General features: G+C 43.7%; 1 protein-coding gene across 3 annotated transcripts in view; it reads left to right on the plus strand.

Moving 5' to 3' along the window:
* Uaca (uveal autoantigen with coiled-coil domains and ankyrin repeats) overlaps window positions 1–14,343 on the plus strand; it is a 91,076-nt gene that overhangs the window by 55,813 nt on the left and 20,920 nt on the right. For all 3 annotated transcript variants that reach the window (XM_031343412.1, XM_031343414.1, XM_031343413.1), the window contains exons 3-10: window positions 460–548; window positions 3,225–3,289; window positions 4,065–4,122; window positions 4,744–4,814; window positions 4,916–5,022; window positions 8,827–9,002; window positions 10,717–10,754; window positions 13,691–13,759. In XM_031343412.1, coding sequence (XP_031199272.1) covers window positions 460–548; window positions 3,225–3,289; window positions 4,065–4,122; window positions 4,744–4,814; window positions 4,916–5,022; window positions 8,827–9,002; window positions 10,717–10,754; window positions 13,691–13,759 — 673 coding nt within the window. The remainder of the gene's footprint in view (window positions 1–459; window positions 549–3,224; window positions 3,290–4,064; window positions 4,123–4,743; window positions 4,815–4,915; window positions 5,023–8,826; window positions 9,003–10,716; window positions 10,755–13,690; window positions 13,760–14,343) is intronic.

Consider the following 14,343-nt stretch of genomic DNA (forward strand, 5'->3'; position numbering starts at 1 on the left):
AAAAAAAAAAAAAAAAAAGCAAGAGGAACAATTCCTGTGTACATTTATTCAGTTCCAAGAACCAGGGGTTTTGATAGCAAAACAATAGAGGGCTAATGGCATAATATAATGACATTTTCTCTTATCAAAGCTGTCGGATATTAAAGTGCTTCATATTAAGGAGATATTTCATAAAAGATGATGTTGGTAGAACATTTTTTCAAATGTGTGTGCGTGTTTTGCCTGCATATATATCTGTGCACATGCATGCCTGTGCCCAAGGAGGCCAAATGAAGGCATTGGATCCCCTAGGACTAGAGTTACGGATGGTTGTGAGCTGCCATGTGTGTGCTAGGAATTGAACCTTGGTCCTCTGGAAGAGCAGCCAGTGCTTTAACCATTCAGCCATCTCTAGCTCCATGAACATTTAAATTACCTTTGTTAGTTTCCATGGCATAACGGATGTTCTCTCTCATTCAGCTTCCACGTTGTGGCATCCAAAGGGAATCTGGAGTGTCTGAATGCCATTCTTACACATGGCATTGATGTTGCAACCAGAGACAGTGCAGGTACACCTCCTCTATTAATAACCCTCCCTCTCTCCTTCCCTACCCCTTCCTTCTCTTCTTCTCTCCTTCCTTCTTTCTTTCTTGCTAAAGATTGGGCCTTTCACATGCTGGGTATACACTCTACCAGCAGTTACACCCTCAGCTATCCCTCATATTCAAAATCAGACCTACTTGAAAAGAGAAATAACACTTTCTGCTTTAGTTTATTTATTTACTTATCATCTACTTTTAGATTTATTTTACATGTCTGTATCGTGTGCCTGGCTATATGTATGTGCACCATGTGAGCTCAGTACCTGTAGAAGCCAGAAGTGGTTGTAAAATCCCCTGGAGCTGGCTGTGAGCTGGCTGTGAGCTGACTGTGAGCTGGCTGTGAGCTGGCTGTGAGCTGGCTGATGTGGGTACTGGGAACTGAACCCAGGTCCTCTGCAAGAGCAGCAAGTGCTTTTAAATCACTGAGCCATAGCTTCAGCCCTGAGCTTCTGAGTTGAGAAAGCATTCACTCCCGAGTATCGCCATGGGAGAGGTCAAGTACAGAGGATTTAGGCTAGAAGGGCAGCAGACCTGCCAGCTAGTGCTGGTGCTGCAGTGCCCGACTTTAGAGACTTTTAAGGGGCTGTTTCGTTTATATTCACATCCTGTGCCTCGTCCTCTCTGTGAGGGGGACATTTGACACTCAGCTAGGTGTCTTCTGTGCTGGAGAAATAACTGCCTCCACGGTGGCAGCAGGGATAGTGACAGCTGATGTTCTACAGCATCTGGGTGGCTGCTCTTCAGAGCTGCTGAGCACCTTACAGGCTTCACCCGTGTTAATTCACCTCACTTCTCTGCACCCCAGCCAACAAGGGTAGGACGTGCTGAGCTCTCAGTCACTTGCCTCAGGCTCCACAAGAGACCAGTGCCCGTCGGAAGCCTGTCCTGGATTTACCTGCTGTAACACAAGTTATTTAGACAGTTGGAATCTTATTTTTCTCTTCATCTCTTGCTTACCCCTGTCTGTCTCTCTAAAGCTCACTGCTGAGTTTGCACATTCAGGGTAAATATGCAAGTGTTTGGACACAGCTGTTGCTTTTTCTACAGTGAGAACTTTAGGTTTTGATGAACTTGGATAAATATTTTTATTTATTGTTTGCAAGTTTGTACTCACATTGTCCCAGTACACACGTGGAGGTCAGAGTACAAAAGCAGAAATTGATTCTCTCCTTCTACCATGTGGATCCTGAGGATAGAACTCGGGTCACCAGGCAGGAAGTGACTGCCTCTGCCCCCTGAGCCCTCTTGCCAGCCCTCTGAGCTACACCTGCAGCTTGGGAACTGAAGTGTGACACAGTCATGTCCCACAGACCAGAGGGTGTGTAGGTGCAGTTGGCTGTGCTGTGTCTGGACCCACTTATGGGCCTGTGCTCTCTGTGGTCTGTGTTAGAACCTGGCTGATCAGACCTGGGGAAATGCGCAGCTTACCTAAAATCACATTAAACTGTATGGGTGTTGAAAGCCTGTGTGCTGGTCTCTTTTCTAGCCCATGTGCTTGTGAAAGCAGGCTGCACATTAAGATATTTGTGATACTGGAAAGAGTTAAAGGGCATTACAGGTTGGATGTTGGCATTGCCCATGAAACCCTTATGCCTATCATTATCTAAATGAGATGTATGTATAAGGAAATACAGTTAGGAGGGACAACAGGATGGCTCAGTAGACAAAGGCGCTTGCCCCCAAGCTGGATGACCTGAGTTTGATCCCCACGTGGACCCACATGGTGGAAGAAGAGAACCAGCTCTTATAGTTGTCCTAAGATACTTGCTGTGGCATATGGATACCTCCACCCACAAATAAGTTGGTGTGTGTGTGTGTGTGTGTGTGTGTGTGTGTGTGTGAGAGAGAGAGAGAGAGAGAGAGAGAGAGAGAGAGAGAGAGAGAGAGAGAGAGAGAGAGAGAGAGAGAGAGAGAGAGAGAGAATCTGAGAGTGTCTGAGTCAGACTGGGCCTCCCCTCCCCAGCCTTTCATACGTCATAGGGCGTCAGTTTCTTAACATCTTCTATTTTCTGTGCCCACACTAGCTAGCCAGAAATGTTAGGTGAAACCTAAGTGTTTCTTTTCTTTTCTATACCATCTTTCTTGCCTTAAAAAAAAAAGTATTTATTTTTTATTGTGTGTAGATTGGTGTTTTGCCTGCCTGTGTGAGTGTACATCATGGTGAGGCCAGAAGAGGGTGTCAGATCCCCTGGGACTGTAGTTACAGATGGTTGGAGTCACCATGTGGGTACTGGGGATTGAATCCAGGATCTCTGCAAGAGTAGCCAGTGCTCTTAACCACCGAGCCATCTTCAGAGCCTATCCTTTCCTTCCTGTTCATCCCTGTGCCACTGTGCAACCACTGTGTCTCAGGTGCTGCCCTCTGTGCTGAAGGTTCAGAGGAACATGAGGACAGACCTCCAACCCATTAGGATCTTGCAGGGTTCGTTTTTTTTTAAGCTGCCTTTAGAGGTGTGTGTGTGTGCACACACGCGTGTGTGCGTGTGTTACATTACTAAGATGTCAAACATCTTAGGAACTGAAAGCCTGCTTACAAATTAAATATATTGTCAACCAGTTGGGCAAAAAGTGTTGTATTTCTATGAAGATTCCTGTTTGAGGAAAATAATCCTTTACACAGACTTGAAATGTTTGCTTTTATAGGGAGGAACGCACTTCACCTGGCAGCTAAGTATGGACACGCGTTGTGCCTGCAGAAACTTCTACAGGTAGACACGGTGGGGCACTTACTTCTAAATGAGACCCTAACGTTTGAGTGTGCTCTTGGCATCTTCAGAATCTGAGATCAAAGAGTGGCAGTCGAACCCTAACTATTCTCTTAAGTTATAATTTTTCCATCCTTTGTGAAGGAATGTGAACAATAAGGAACAAAAATGCGAGGGAAGTGAATCACATAACTCAGTGTATTAAAAATAAACAATGAAGACTTGACCTTCCTGTTGATGTGAGCCGGGGGCCAGAGCTGTCTGCTGTGTAGAGCAGGTGTGAGACAGGAGAGCACAGGCTCATGTGCATCTGTGTCTCCACACAGATGACTTACACAACATGAGGGTAATGTCATGGGTTTTCAGCAGGCAGCCACGGGCTTGTGCTAGCCGCTTGGCTGCATAAAGCCTTTGGCTGAAGTGTCCAGTCTGTGTTGATCTTAGAACTGGTTTGTTCTCCAGATTCATTTTACCTTTTGCTGGGAAAAAAACAAAAACAAAAACAAAAAAGATCAAGCCCAAACAATATCATCTTTCCAGTCCTCCCGGCTATTGTAAAGGGCATATGTTTCCTGCTGGGTGAATACTGTTCAGTTCACAGTTATGCAGCATTATTTTATTTGTTTCATGTCAAAATATTTAGTGTATTGTCTGAGCGTTCTTACTTTCTTTGATAAGTGGAATATTTTAAGATTAAATAACAGCTGTTCATTCGAATGTGGATCTTGAATTTTAAAACAAAGCCTTCCCACATCACCCTGTCACTCTGTCTCAACAGTACAACTGTCCCACTGAGCATGTGGACCTTCAGGGAAGGACTGCCCTTCATGACGCAGGTGAGCGGAGAGTCCCTCCCCAACACGATGGCTTCTGAATACATCAAATCCCTGGAAGCAATTTTAAGGGTTTAGCATTAATTCACTTGGATAATTGGTGAAGAAAAATAGTAACAAATTTGTACGCTTAAAATTGACATTTACTAATTGCAACTGAAGATTTCATTCAGGGGTGGGTGAGATGTCTCAGCAGTTAAGAGAGCTTGCTGTTCATCCAGAGGAGCTGAGTTCAATTCCTTACACCCCTATTAGGTGGCTAACAACAGCTCCAGGGGATCTGACAGCCTCTTCTGGCCTCCATGCAGACTGCATACCTGTGCATACATGCCCCCATAATTAAAAGTAAAATGAAACTTATGTTGTGAAATAAAAGATTTATTCAGTGAATATTTATGGGTTGACCAGTTTGGTGGATAGGTAAGAGGTAATGAGGAATATTCCTGTTGGCCAGCAGTGGAGAGCGAATGAATAATTCTACAGTTATGCAGAGCTCCTCTTCTGTGCCAGGCTGAGAGAGAAGGATGTGGAGTTTGGTAGCTTGCAGAGTGCTGTATTTAGGCTGCCTTACTTGGACCTAGAAATGTCACCCCCCATTTGTCACTGTCCCTTTGTTTCTCCAAGCCATGGCAGACTGTCCTTCCAGCATCCAGCTGCTCTGTGACCACGGGGCCTCTGTGAATGCCAAAGATATAGTAAGTCGGTTTGTTTCCTCTCCTTTCAACTGACACGGTCGTGACACTCACTTCCTGGAAGACTCCTGCCTTAATGTCCGTTTGTTTTTCTTGTCGCTTAGGACGGGAGGACACCACTTGTTCTGGCAACTCAGATGTGCAGGCCGACAATTTGTCAGCTGCTGATAGACAGAGGGGCGGATGTCAATTCCAGAGACAAACAAAACAGGTGATTCTTTTGTGGTGGTTCCTTGTGGCAGCTGCAGGTCTGTGACACTGTTACTAGGACATGGTCTTCCCACCTTGCTCTCCTCCAATGGATGCTGAGAAAAGGCAGCAACCTGAGTGTCACCGTACTTGTATTGGGTTCCCTTCCCTACCATCCTTCCCCACCCTATCCCTCCGACCTCTCAACACTAGGTCAGAGAGAAAGAAGATTAGAGGGAAAGGGGGCATTGATGTTATTTGACTACTTTCTGCTGGTTAGGAGCATCGAGTTCCTTGGGGGCAAATCCAGTCTTCATTGTCAGGATATTGCCAACCAGCAAACAGCAGTCCAGCAGCGGTAGCGGGGGAGCAGCAGCCCCACCTCTGGCAGCTCTATACTCTCAAGAGTCCCCAGAATTCCAAAGATAAACTATCTGTATCTGGCAGAATCATGACCCTGCCAGAGCAGGACACAAATCATAGTCTGAAGCAGCCCCATATCCCATATCTGGAATACAAACAAAAACATATTCCCATAACATAACTGCTTTTTTTTTTTCTTGGTTTTTCGAGACAGGGTTTCTCTGTGTAGCCCTGGCTGTCTTGGAACTCACTCTGTAGACCAGACTGGTCTCGAACTCAGAAATCTACCTGCCTCTGCCTCCCAAGTGCTGGGATTAAAGGTGTGTACCACCACCACCCAGTAACATAATTGCCTTTTTAAAGAAACCAAAATTCTCACTACTCTAGGGCCCATATTTGGATCAGAAACCTAAGAAAAGAGGAATCCTACCCTGATTATTTAAAACTTTCTAAAGGTTTTTAATGTTATAGGCACACTTAAAGACAATTTAGAAAATTTTATCTACAGTCTGTTTCTTTACATGAAAGAATATCTTGAGATTAAAGTAGCTCTTAGGTACCCTGGAGTTTGACAGTGAGCCACTTTGGGTTTTCCTCAGGGATTTCCCTTAGCCTGTCAGGACTCAGTAATGTTGCCTCCAGGCCTGAGTTCACTCTGTTCCTTAAATGCTTGTTCTGCTTTCCTTCCTGTGGCTGGGATAGAACACTCTGACCAAAAGCAGCTTGTGGGGGTTCAGGGGGGGTGGGTTTATTTTAGTTTACAGAGCACAGTCTACCATTGAGGGAATCCAGGCCAGGGACTCAAGCAAGAACCTGAAGCAGAGACCATGGAGGAACTCTGTTTGCTGGCTGACTCTCAAGCGCATGCTCAGCAATTTTTTACTGTACATATACAGTCCAAACTGCCTAGGCATGGTGCTGCCCACAGTGGGCCGGGACCTCCTATGTTGATTAACAATCAAGAAAATCCCCCACAGTATGCTTGTAGGCTAGTCTGGTCTAGGTAATCCCTCACCTGGGGCTTCTCTTCTCAAATAACTTCCAGTTGTCAATCAAAATTAACCTGGACAGAATCTCTTCATTGATATTTCCTTCTGTATTTAATGCTATTTCAGTTGACATGGTATGGTAATTTCTATCTATAATTGTCTCATTTCTTGATCAATTATGTCACAATGCTTGCTTACAGTAGAATTATGGTTTTGGTTATTATCTGTTGACAAATAACTGGAAAATATTCCCTCAATTATTTATTATGATATTTTTAATCAAAATTTCTGAGCATTTGTAATTACTAACACATGCCCATTTACTTTAATTTTATTCTTTTAAACATGCATCTTATTGTTTGTAACTCATTGGAAATAGACAGATATAATAAAATGGTGTTTAGGTATCAGTTTTTATTTTTAGCTTGAGTTTTTATTGTGCAGATATTTCTTTTTGAAGTGTTTTCTAAAATTCTTATGGTACATATTCCTTGAACACAGTGCTGTGTTACATAAGGATATCTTCCTACAATCATATGTTGTATATAGATCATATTCTGCCATGGCTCCATGCCCTCTGCCCTCTGTAAGTTACTTTATTTTCATGTATTTCAAAGAAGGAAATGCTTAAGTAAGGCACCAGTGGTTGAGTGATTGAGGCATCTCTGCATTACCCTGTTTACTTAGATATCACATACCTGATTCCAGGCACAACTAAGAAGATTCAGTTTTAAAGTTAAATTTAGGATTAAAGAAGAATTACCACGCAGACCCCATTATAATGTTTGATATTTCTATCGACTTGACATGCTTCAAAGCACTTTGCTTTCATTGGAAATTCAACCCCAAAGTGAGCAGAAGTGATCATGTTTGTATAAGCTTGTAGCAGATGGCTTGGGAAATATAATTTTTGACACTATTTAAGTTTTTCTTCTTGTTATATCTTTAGCATTTTTTAATCTAGTAAGAAAAATGTTATTAGTTTATGATAGCAGCTACAAAGGGGCGTGGCTACAGAAGAGAGCATGCATAGAAAAACAAGACAAGGATATCCAATGTTCACAATTGAAACAGGAGTTAGATATAGGATAGGTTATTTTAGTGGCGCTGGGGTAAGTCACTTGATTGGATATGGGGGCAGTCATGTTAGTGGGTATAGAAGCAGACACGTTAGTGGATATAGGATTAGTCACTTCATTAGGTATAGGATCAGTTGCTTTAGTAGATGGAGGGTAAGTCACAGTAGTTATAGGGTCTATCAGTTTAGTAGATATAGGCTCAGTTATTTTATTAGCTATGGAGAGAGTCACTCATTAGATTAGTTCACCCACTTTCAGAGAAGTAGGGTCTGTCAGTGTTTCATCAGGTGTCTGTTCTCTCAGTGGTGAGGGTAGATATGACAAGACTTCCTAGGATTCTTCTGACTTAGTTGGGAGCTTAGTTGTACTGCCACATGACTGTTCTTTGTAGACACAAGTCTGGGATGCTCATGTGTTCATGTGGAAACAGGATAGATTCATGATAGTGAGGGTGAGGTTCTGAAAGGCCTGCATGTGAGGGCAAGACTCTTTCATCCTGGCTCCTATGCTTTACTTATGTATTGGCTTGCTTATTTATTCATTCATTTATTTATTCACTCAGGACTGGGTCTCATGTATCCCAGGCTGGCCTCACAGTGGCCGTGATGCTAAGTTTGACCTTGGTCTTTTGATCCTCAGGCCCTTACCTCCTGGGTGCTGAGATCACAGGCACATACAACCCTGCCTGCAGGGTACTGGTGATCAAACCCATGGCCTTGTGCATGCTAGACAAGCACTGTGCAACTGAGCTGCGTCCCCAGCCCAGCAAGACTCCTTTAAACAGGACATCAAGAGCAGAATCTGATTTCCTCCGCTGGGGGAGGGATTTATTTGTAGGGAAAGTTTGTGTGAATTTGATTAGTTCACCGAAGCATTTGAACATTTGGGTTTTGAATAGACAAATGTAGTTAAGTTTTTTTTGTTTTTGTTTTTTTTTTTGGTTTTTGTTTTTTTTTGTTTTTTTTTTTTTTTTTTTTTTTTGCAGTAGGACATTGAAGAACTGGAGCAAACCAGGTTGATTTAGTGGTTGATGTAGTTAAAATGTGTAAGAGGATGGAAGGACAGGCGTGTAAGCCTAGCACTGGGGCAGAGGTGGCGGGAACAGGACGCAAGATCATGCTTTGCTCCACAGTGAGTTTGAAGCTAGGAAACAGCAACAAAAAGGAGCTAGATTTCTCTCTCTGCAGCTAAACACAAAGCAACAGGACTTCTGTTTATTTTAAAAGTGTAATAAGCTGAAGACACAAAAAGATAAAGTAAGATCTGAATCCATAGGAAATTTAACTTCCTGAGGTGGCATCTACTCTTTCAAGGGGCGGGGGGCTCCCTAACAGGGTGTTTCTGGACTGTTCCTTGAAATTTATACAAGGTCTTGGTTTTTCTGTCTGCTCTTAGGACAGCTCTCATGCTGGGCTGCGAGTACGGTTGCAGAGACGCCGTAGAAGTCCTTGTGAAAAATGGTGCCGACCTGACCTTGCTGGATGCCCTTGGCCATGACAGTTCTTACTACGCAAGAATTGGCGACAATCTGGACATCCTGAACCTACTGAAGACGGCATCAGAAAACAAAGGTAGCAGTGGATTTCTATAAAGGACACGTCTTTAAGTGTTTTGAAGTTCTAGTTTTAATTCTGAGTGTCTATGCACTAATTTGTGGAGTAGGTACTGTGGAGGCCAGATGAGGACATCAGGTCCCCCAGAGCCAGAGCAGCTATGAGCTGCCCCGCAGGAGCTGAAGCTGAATTCCTGTGTCAAGGTAGCTGAGCCACTGATGTCTGACTCCTCAGGCTACCTCTGATCACCGTGGCCTAACTCTAGCTGAGGAAGAAGAGGCAACGTGGGTGTCCTATGAATACTGTAATGGACACATAAAAACTGCCCATACTAATGTAAATAAGGAAGAGTGAGATGATTAGCTTTTATACTTACCAACTTTTTCGTTTCTTTGTTTTGAGACAAATTCTTAGTATGTAGTCCTGGGTGTCTTGGAATTTAGTAGACTAGGCTAGCCACACAGAGATCCTAAGGTTGTTTTGGGTTTATTTGTTTAGATATTTTTTTAAAAAATGATGTGTATATATCTGTGTCTGGGGCTTTCTGCAATTGCCCACTGAGGCCAGATGAGGGCGTCAGATTCCCTGGAGCTGGAGTTACAGGCAGTTGTGGGTCACCAGAATGGATGCTGGGAACTGAACTTGTGTCCTCTGCAAGAACAGGAAAAGCTCTTGACCACTGAGCCACCTTTTTAGCCCTAGACTGTCAAAAGAAAGTTTTAAAGAAGGTATTAGTATATTTAAAATATTCATCTGGCATGTGCCAAACACCCGTGCCAAGTATGTGCCTGTTTCTTCAGGAAAAGTTGGAATCTATAGAACAACTCAGTAAAGTTAGCTGCTCGCTCGGTCTCTGGGAAACCTCTATTAACATCTTGAAGCCCACCCCTTCTAGTCTGTCCCGTACCTGTAAAGAAACATGTCAGCCACGCTCACTCTGAACTGGACCTTAGCGGTGTTATAGGATGCATTTGGAAGGCTCTTCTGCATAAATTTTGTTTGTATGTAGCATAATTCTTATTGATGCACAAAATTTCATTTATTTAAACAAAGCAACTTTAGGTAGGTGGTGTTTAAGTTATTTAGGTTTCTACTAATGTGTATGTAAGTATTTTTACATATTTTATAGTCACTTAGATTAGTCCCTGGAAGGCAGGAGAGATGGCTCAGCAGCTGAGAGCACTTGCTGCTCTTCCAGAGGATCCGAGTTCAGTTTCCAGCACCCAAGTTGAGTGGCTCCTAACTGCCTATGAATTCAGCTCCACAGGGTCTGCTGGCCTCTGTGGGCACTGTACACATGAATCCCCCAACATACGCATAAGGAAAAAATAAATCTTTAAAAAGATCATTCCCTACAATTTGAGTTACTCAATTACAGGATGTGCATATTTAAGCTTTTGTATAACTTGATAAGTTACCTTTCTATTTATATAAATAATCATCATTTAGAAAAATCTTCTCTATTTTGGTAGGTAAAACAAACTATCTCACTACCATTTTAAACACAAGTTTTGGGAATAAACTAAAAAGTAGCAAGTTCTAAAGGAAAATTAAAGCTGTAAAGGAAAATTGGATGTTGTCTTTGTGGTCCCGTTGGGGAATGCCTGTCAGCCTACGTTCCCCAGACGGCATAGTTGGGGAAGCCTCCCTAGGTTACCCGGAGGGTAAGGATGGGGAAGCCTTCTGCCTAGCTTGTGATGCTATCTAACGGATCTTTTCTTTATATCCTTAGGGAGAGAACTCTGGAGGAAAGGACCGCCTTTGCAACAGGTGCCTTTACTTACAATTTAAAAAAACTATTTAACTCTACCACTTAACTGATATCTTTAAAACTGGTCAGTGGTTACACATGGGTGTTTTGAGTTTTACCACATGTCTGCCCTCAGATAATCAGTGCCCACAAAGTATGTGTTCAGGGCACAAGATCTTGTTAATAATACTGTTAATAGTACTGTGCCATTCAGCTTGCGGCAGGGGCTTTAGTTCCTGCAGTAGGAAGTCACACCCCGACTAGGGCCTTGACCATCCCACCTCTTCCTGGATGAGAGGCAGGCCTTACTGAGATTCTTCAAGGCATTTTGGTGTTAACAACAGAGCTGACTATACTGTTATAGAAGATTCTTCCAATGAAATAAGAAATGAAGGGGAAACAGCGGGTTTGTGTTTGTGTTTGGAGACAAGAGTCTTGCTATGTAGCCCAGGCTGGCCCTGGCCTTGCTGTCCTCCTTCTCAGAGGTAATAGGCGTGTACCAACACACCTTCCTGAACACAGTTTGAAACAGATTATATATTGTGATTTCAATACCACTGTTAATGTCTTATTTCTTTTTAGTGTCTTTTCTAGATTGGGGGGCTTGAGTAATTTAAAAAATAGCACAATCCACAAAACACTGTAGTTGGTACTAATTTTAACAAATCTCATTGTGACCCACCCCCTTTGCATCCCACTTTGAGTGAAACTCTTACCTTGTCTTCTCATCTCTCCAAGTTAGAATGGGGTTTGGTTCACGACACCCTGGCTCCAAAGCTTGAGCTGGCAGTTTTCCTCCTCTGCTGGCCGCTCCCTTCTGGGCTCCCCATTTTGCTCTAGTCGGGGAGTCTGGCTGCTTCCCACCTCTGAGGAGGAAAGAACAGGTACTTTCCCAGCATCTCCTCATCGCACCATCCACCCTATCACACCATCTGAAGGCCATGCTGCAGCTGCAGCATGCCTGCCATTCACTCCATCAGAATGCAGCGCACATTCATGCATGGGTCTTGTCTGTTGCTGATGTTTCTGTCTGGACCAACTGCTTCCAGTCTTCCCTGTTGACCAGATAAACTAAAGAGTAGAGCTCTGAAATACACATGTATTTAAAATAAAGTGTTATTGATTGTCAGTATGGAAGTGGAACTTAGCTTCCTAACTTAGGGATTATCTCAGTGAATGCAAGGAATCAATATTTTGCTGGGAACATAAGGCAAAATAGCTCCAATTCCTGTGTTTCTTTGATTTATTGAACATATGTATACAGATCAATCGTACACTGGATTTGTTCTTTGCTGTGTGTCTAGTGTCAGAGAGCCCAAATGTAGTGGACAAAGGCAGACCAGACTGGCCTTTGTTCAGTGGGGGATTTGTTGAACACGTGTAGGGTACCAGTTGCCATTCTAAGTGCTGAGGGATGTGTGGTGTGCTGAGTCCCTGCCCTCCTGGAATGCTCTGGCTAGTACCAGGGATGCACGGTGAGCCAAGGAGGACATCGTGTTGTGGCAGATCTGTGAGGAAGACCACACAGAGGGATAACGAAGCCAAGAGCACATGCTGTGAGAGGAGCCTCCTGAGGGAGGGTGTGTCGAGGGCAGTGTGACAGCAGTGGTGTGCACAGGTGTGAGGAGGCCAGACGCCAGGTTACAAAAGGGCTTCGAGTGCTCAGGACTTTAGCTGTAACTCATCACAGACTCCTGACTAGCAAAGGCAGGATGGAAGTCCCCAGTCAGTGTGCAGTGCTGTCACAGGGAGCCAGTGGTGCCTGGGAGGTTCTCCTGAGCCTTAAATGGGTAGAACTGATGTAGTACATTTGAGGCTGGTGGTGAGAGTGGACAGTGTGAGGGTCAGGAAGAGATGGAAGAGAGAGCTGAATGGAGTGACCTGAGAGCTGTCAGATGCCATCTGGTGACCAGAGCCGGGAAAACAGTGCAGACCAAATGATGGCTGCAGGACTCTGTAATGGAGCCCTGCCTTCTAATGCTCCATCCAGACCTGCTCAAATGGTGGTCTAAAGCTTGATTAAACAAACCTCATATAACATATCACAACATTAACAATATTAAGAATAGACCATTGGAGAATTAAATCAACAGCTTTAAGAAACAAAAAACAACTCAAGAACAGAGAAGTAGCTTTCTGGATTAGCTGTTGTGCAGATTTAAAGATAGGTGTGTGTGAGCACTAAGAGAGAGTGTTTGTCCTCAACTGCTGCGTGGTGCACTGTGGTTTTGCTAAAGCTATGCTGCAATAGTTTCAGCAGCAAGTGCACAAAAGCAGAGGCATACCCTGCTTAGTTCTGTGGAACTCTCTGCAGCTTCGGCTGAGCCGTTGTCTGTCTCTTCCCTCACTGGCTTCTTGAGCTTTTGCTCCAGCCATGTTCAGAGAAGTAAAGAAGCCCGTACTGTCTTTCAAACTTAGTGTGATTTCTTCTCCCTCCACCAATGTTTTTACATGGGTTTGTTCCTTTGTGGTGGCGGGTGGCAATTTATAGAATGCCTTTTTTGTTTTGTGTTTCTCATACAGTTAAAAGGTTTAAAATCCTGATTTACTTAATGCCTGTATCACTCGAGTTACACGTCAGTTTTAAATGGAAACACTGCCACCTTGTGGTGAGGATGGGGAAGTGTAACATTGGACGAGCTGAAAGCCACCTATGGGTGTAATACTCATTACTAGTGGTTCTCAACCTGGGGGTGGAATAGCCCCTTCACAGGAGTCACCTAAGACCATCAGAAAACACGGATATTTACATTATGGTTCATAACAGTAGCAAAATTACAGTTATGAAGTATCAACAATAATAATTTTATGTTTGGGGGGTCACCACCACATGAGAAACTCTATGTGTTAAAGGGTCTCAGCATTAGGAAAATTGATAACCACTACATTAAGATAAAGTGTACTTTTCTGTCACCTCGCACATCCTAACCTCTGTTTTCTTAATGTTTTACAAAAGCGGAATTTGTCACACACTCAAGATGAAGGAAGCGTGAAGTCAACCCAGAGGGAGCACCACAGCTTTCAGGTACGGAAAGAAGCAAGCCAAGCGTACATTTGCTGCCTGGCAAAGCACGCACGCTCTGAGGTTCAGCCCCCACGGTGCCTGCTGCCGAGGGTCCCACCGCGTGGAAGGAGGAGGCCCATCTTCTGCAAGTGATTCCCCCACACACACATTAAATGAATTAAATAAACAAATGCTTGTGATTCAAGAGGAAGGATGATCTGAGTGTTGTTTACAGTGAGAAGAAGAGAGTGCGCAGATTAGCAGTGAGATGGTGGGGACCTTAGGGGGTGAGATGGTGGGGACCTTAGGAGGTGAGATGGTGGGGACCTTAGGGGGGGAGACGGTGGGGACCTTAGGGGGGGAGACGGTGGGGACCTTAGGAGGTGAGACGGTGGGGACCTTAGGGGGGGAGACGGTGGGGACCTTAGGGAAGACTCTCATGGTCAGGGCTGGCTTCTCGCTAGTCCCTTCTTTAGGAATTGAATTTTCTTATCAATCTTATATCAGTAAGTCTGATAACATTGAAAATAAGTATATATGTGTAACATAATATATTATTACCATATAAACCATACATTTATGTTTACTCTAGAAAATTATAGTGC

This window comes from Mastomys coucha, unplaced genomic scaffold (assembly GCF_008632895.1).
Source record: "Mastomys coucha isolate ucsf_1 unplaced genomic scaffold, UCSF_Mcou_1 pScaffold23, whole genome shotgun sequence".
Lineage (NCBI taxonomy): Eukaryota > Metazoa > Chordata > Mammalia > Rodentia > Muridae > Mastomys > Mastomys coucha.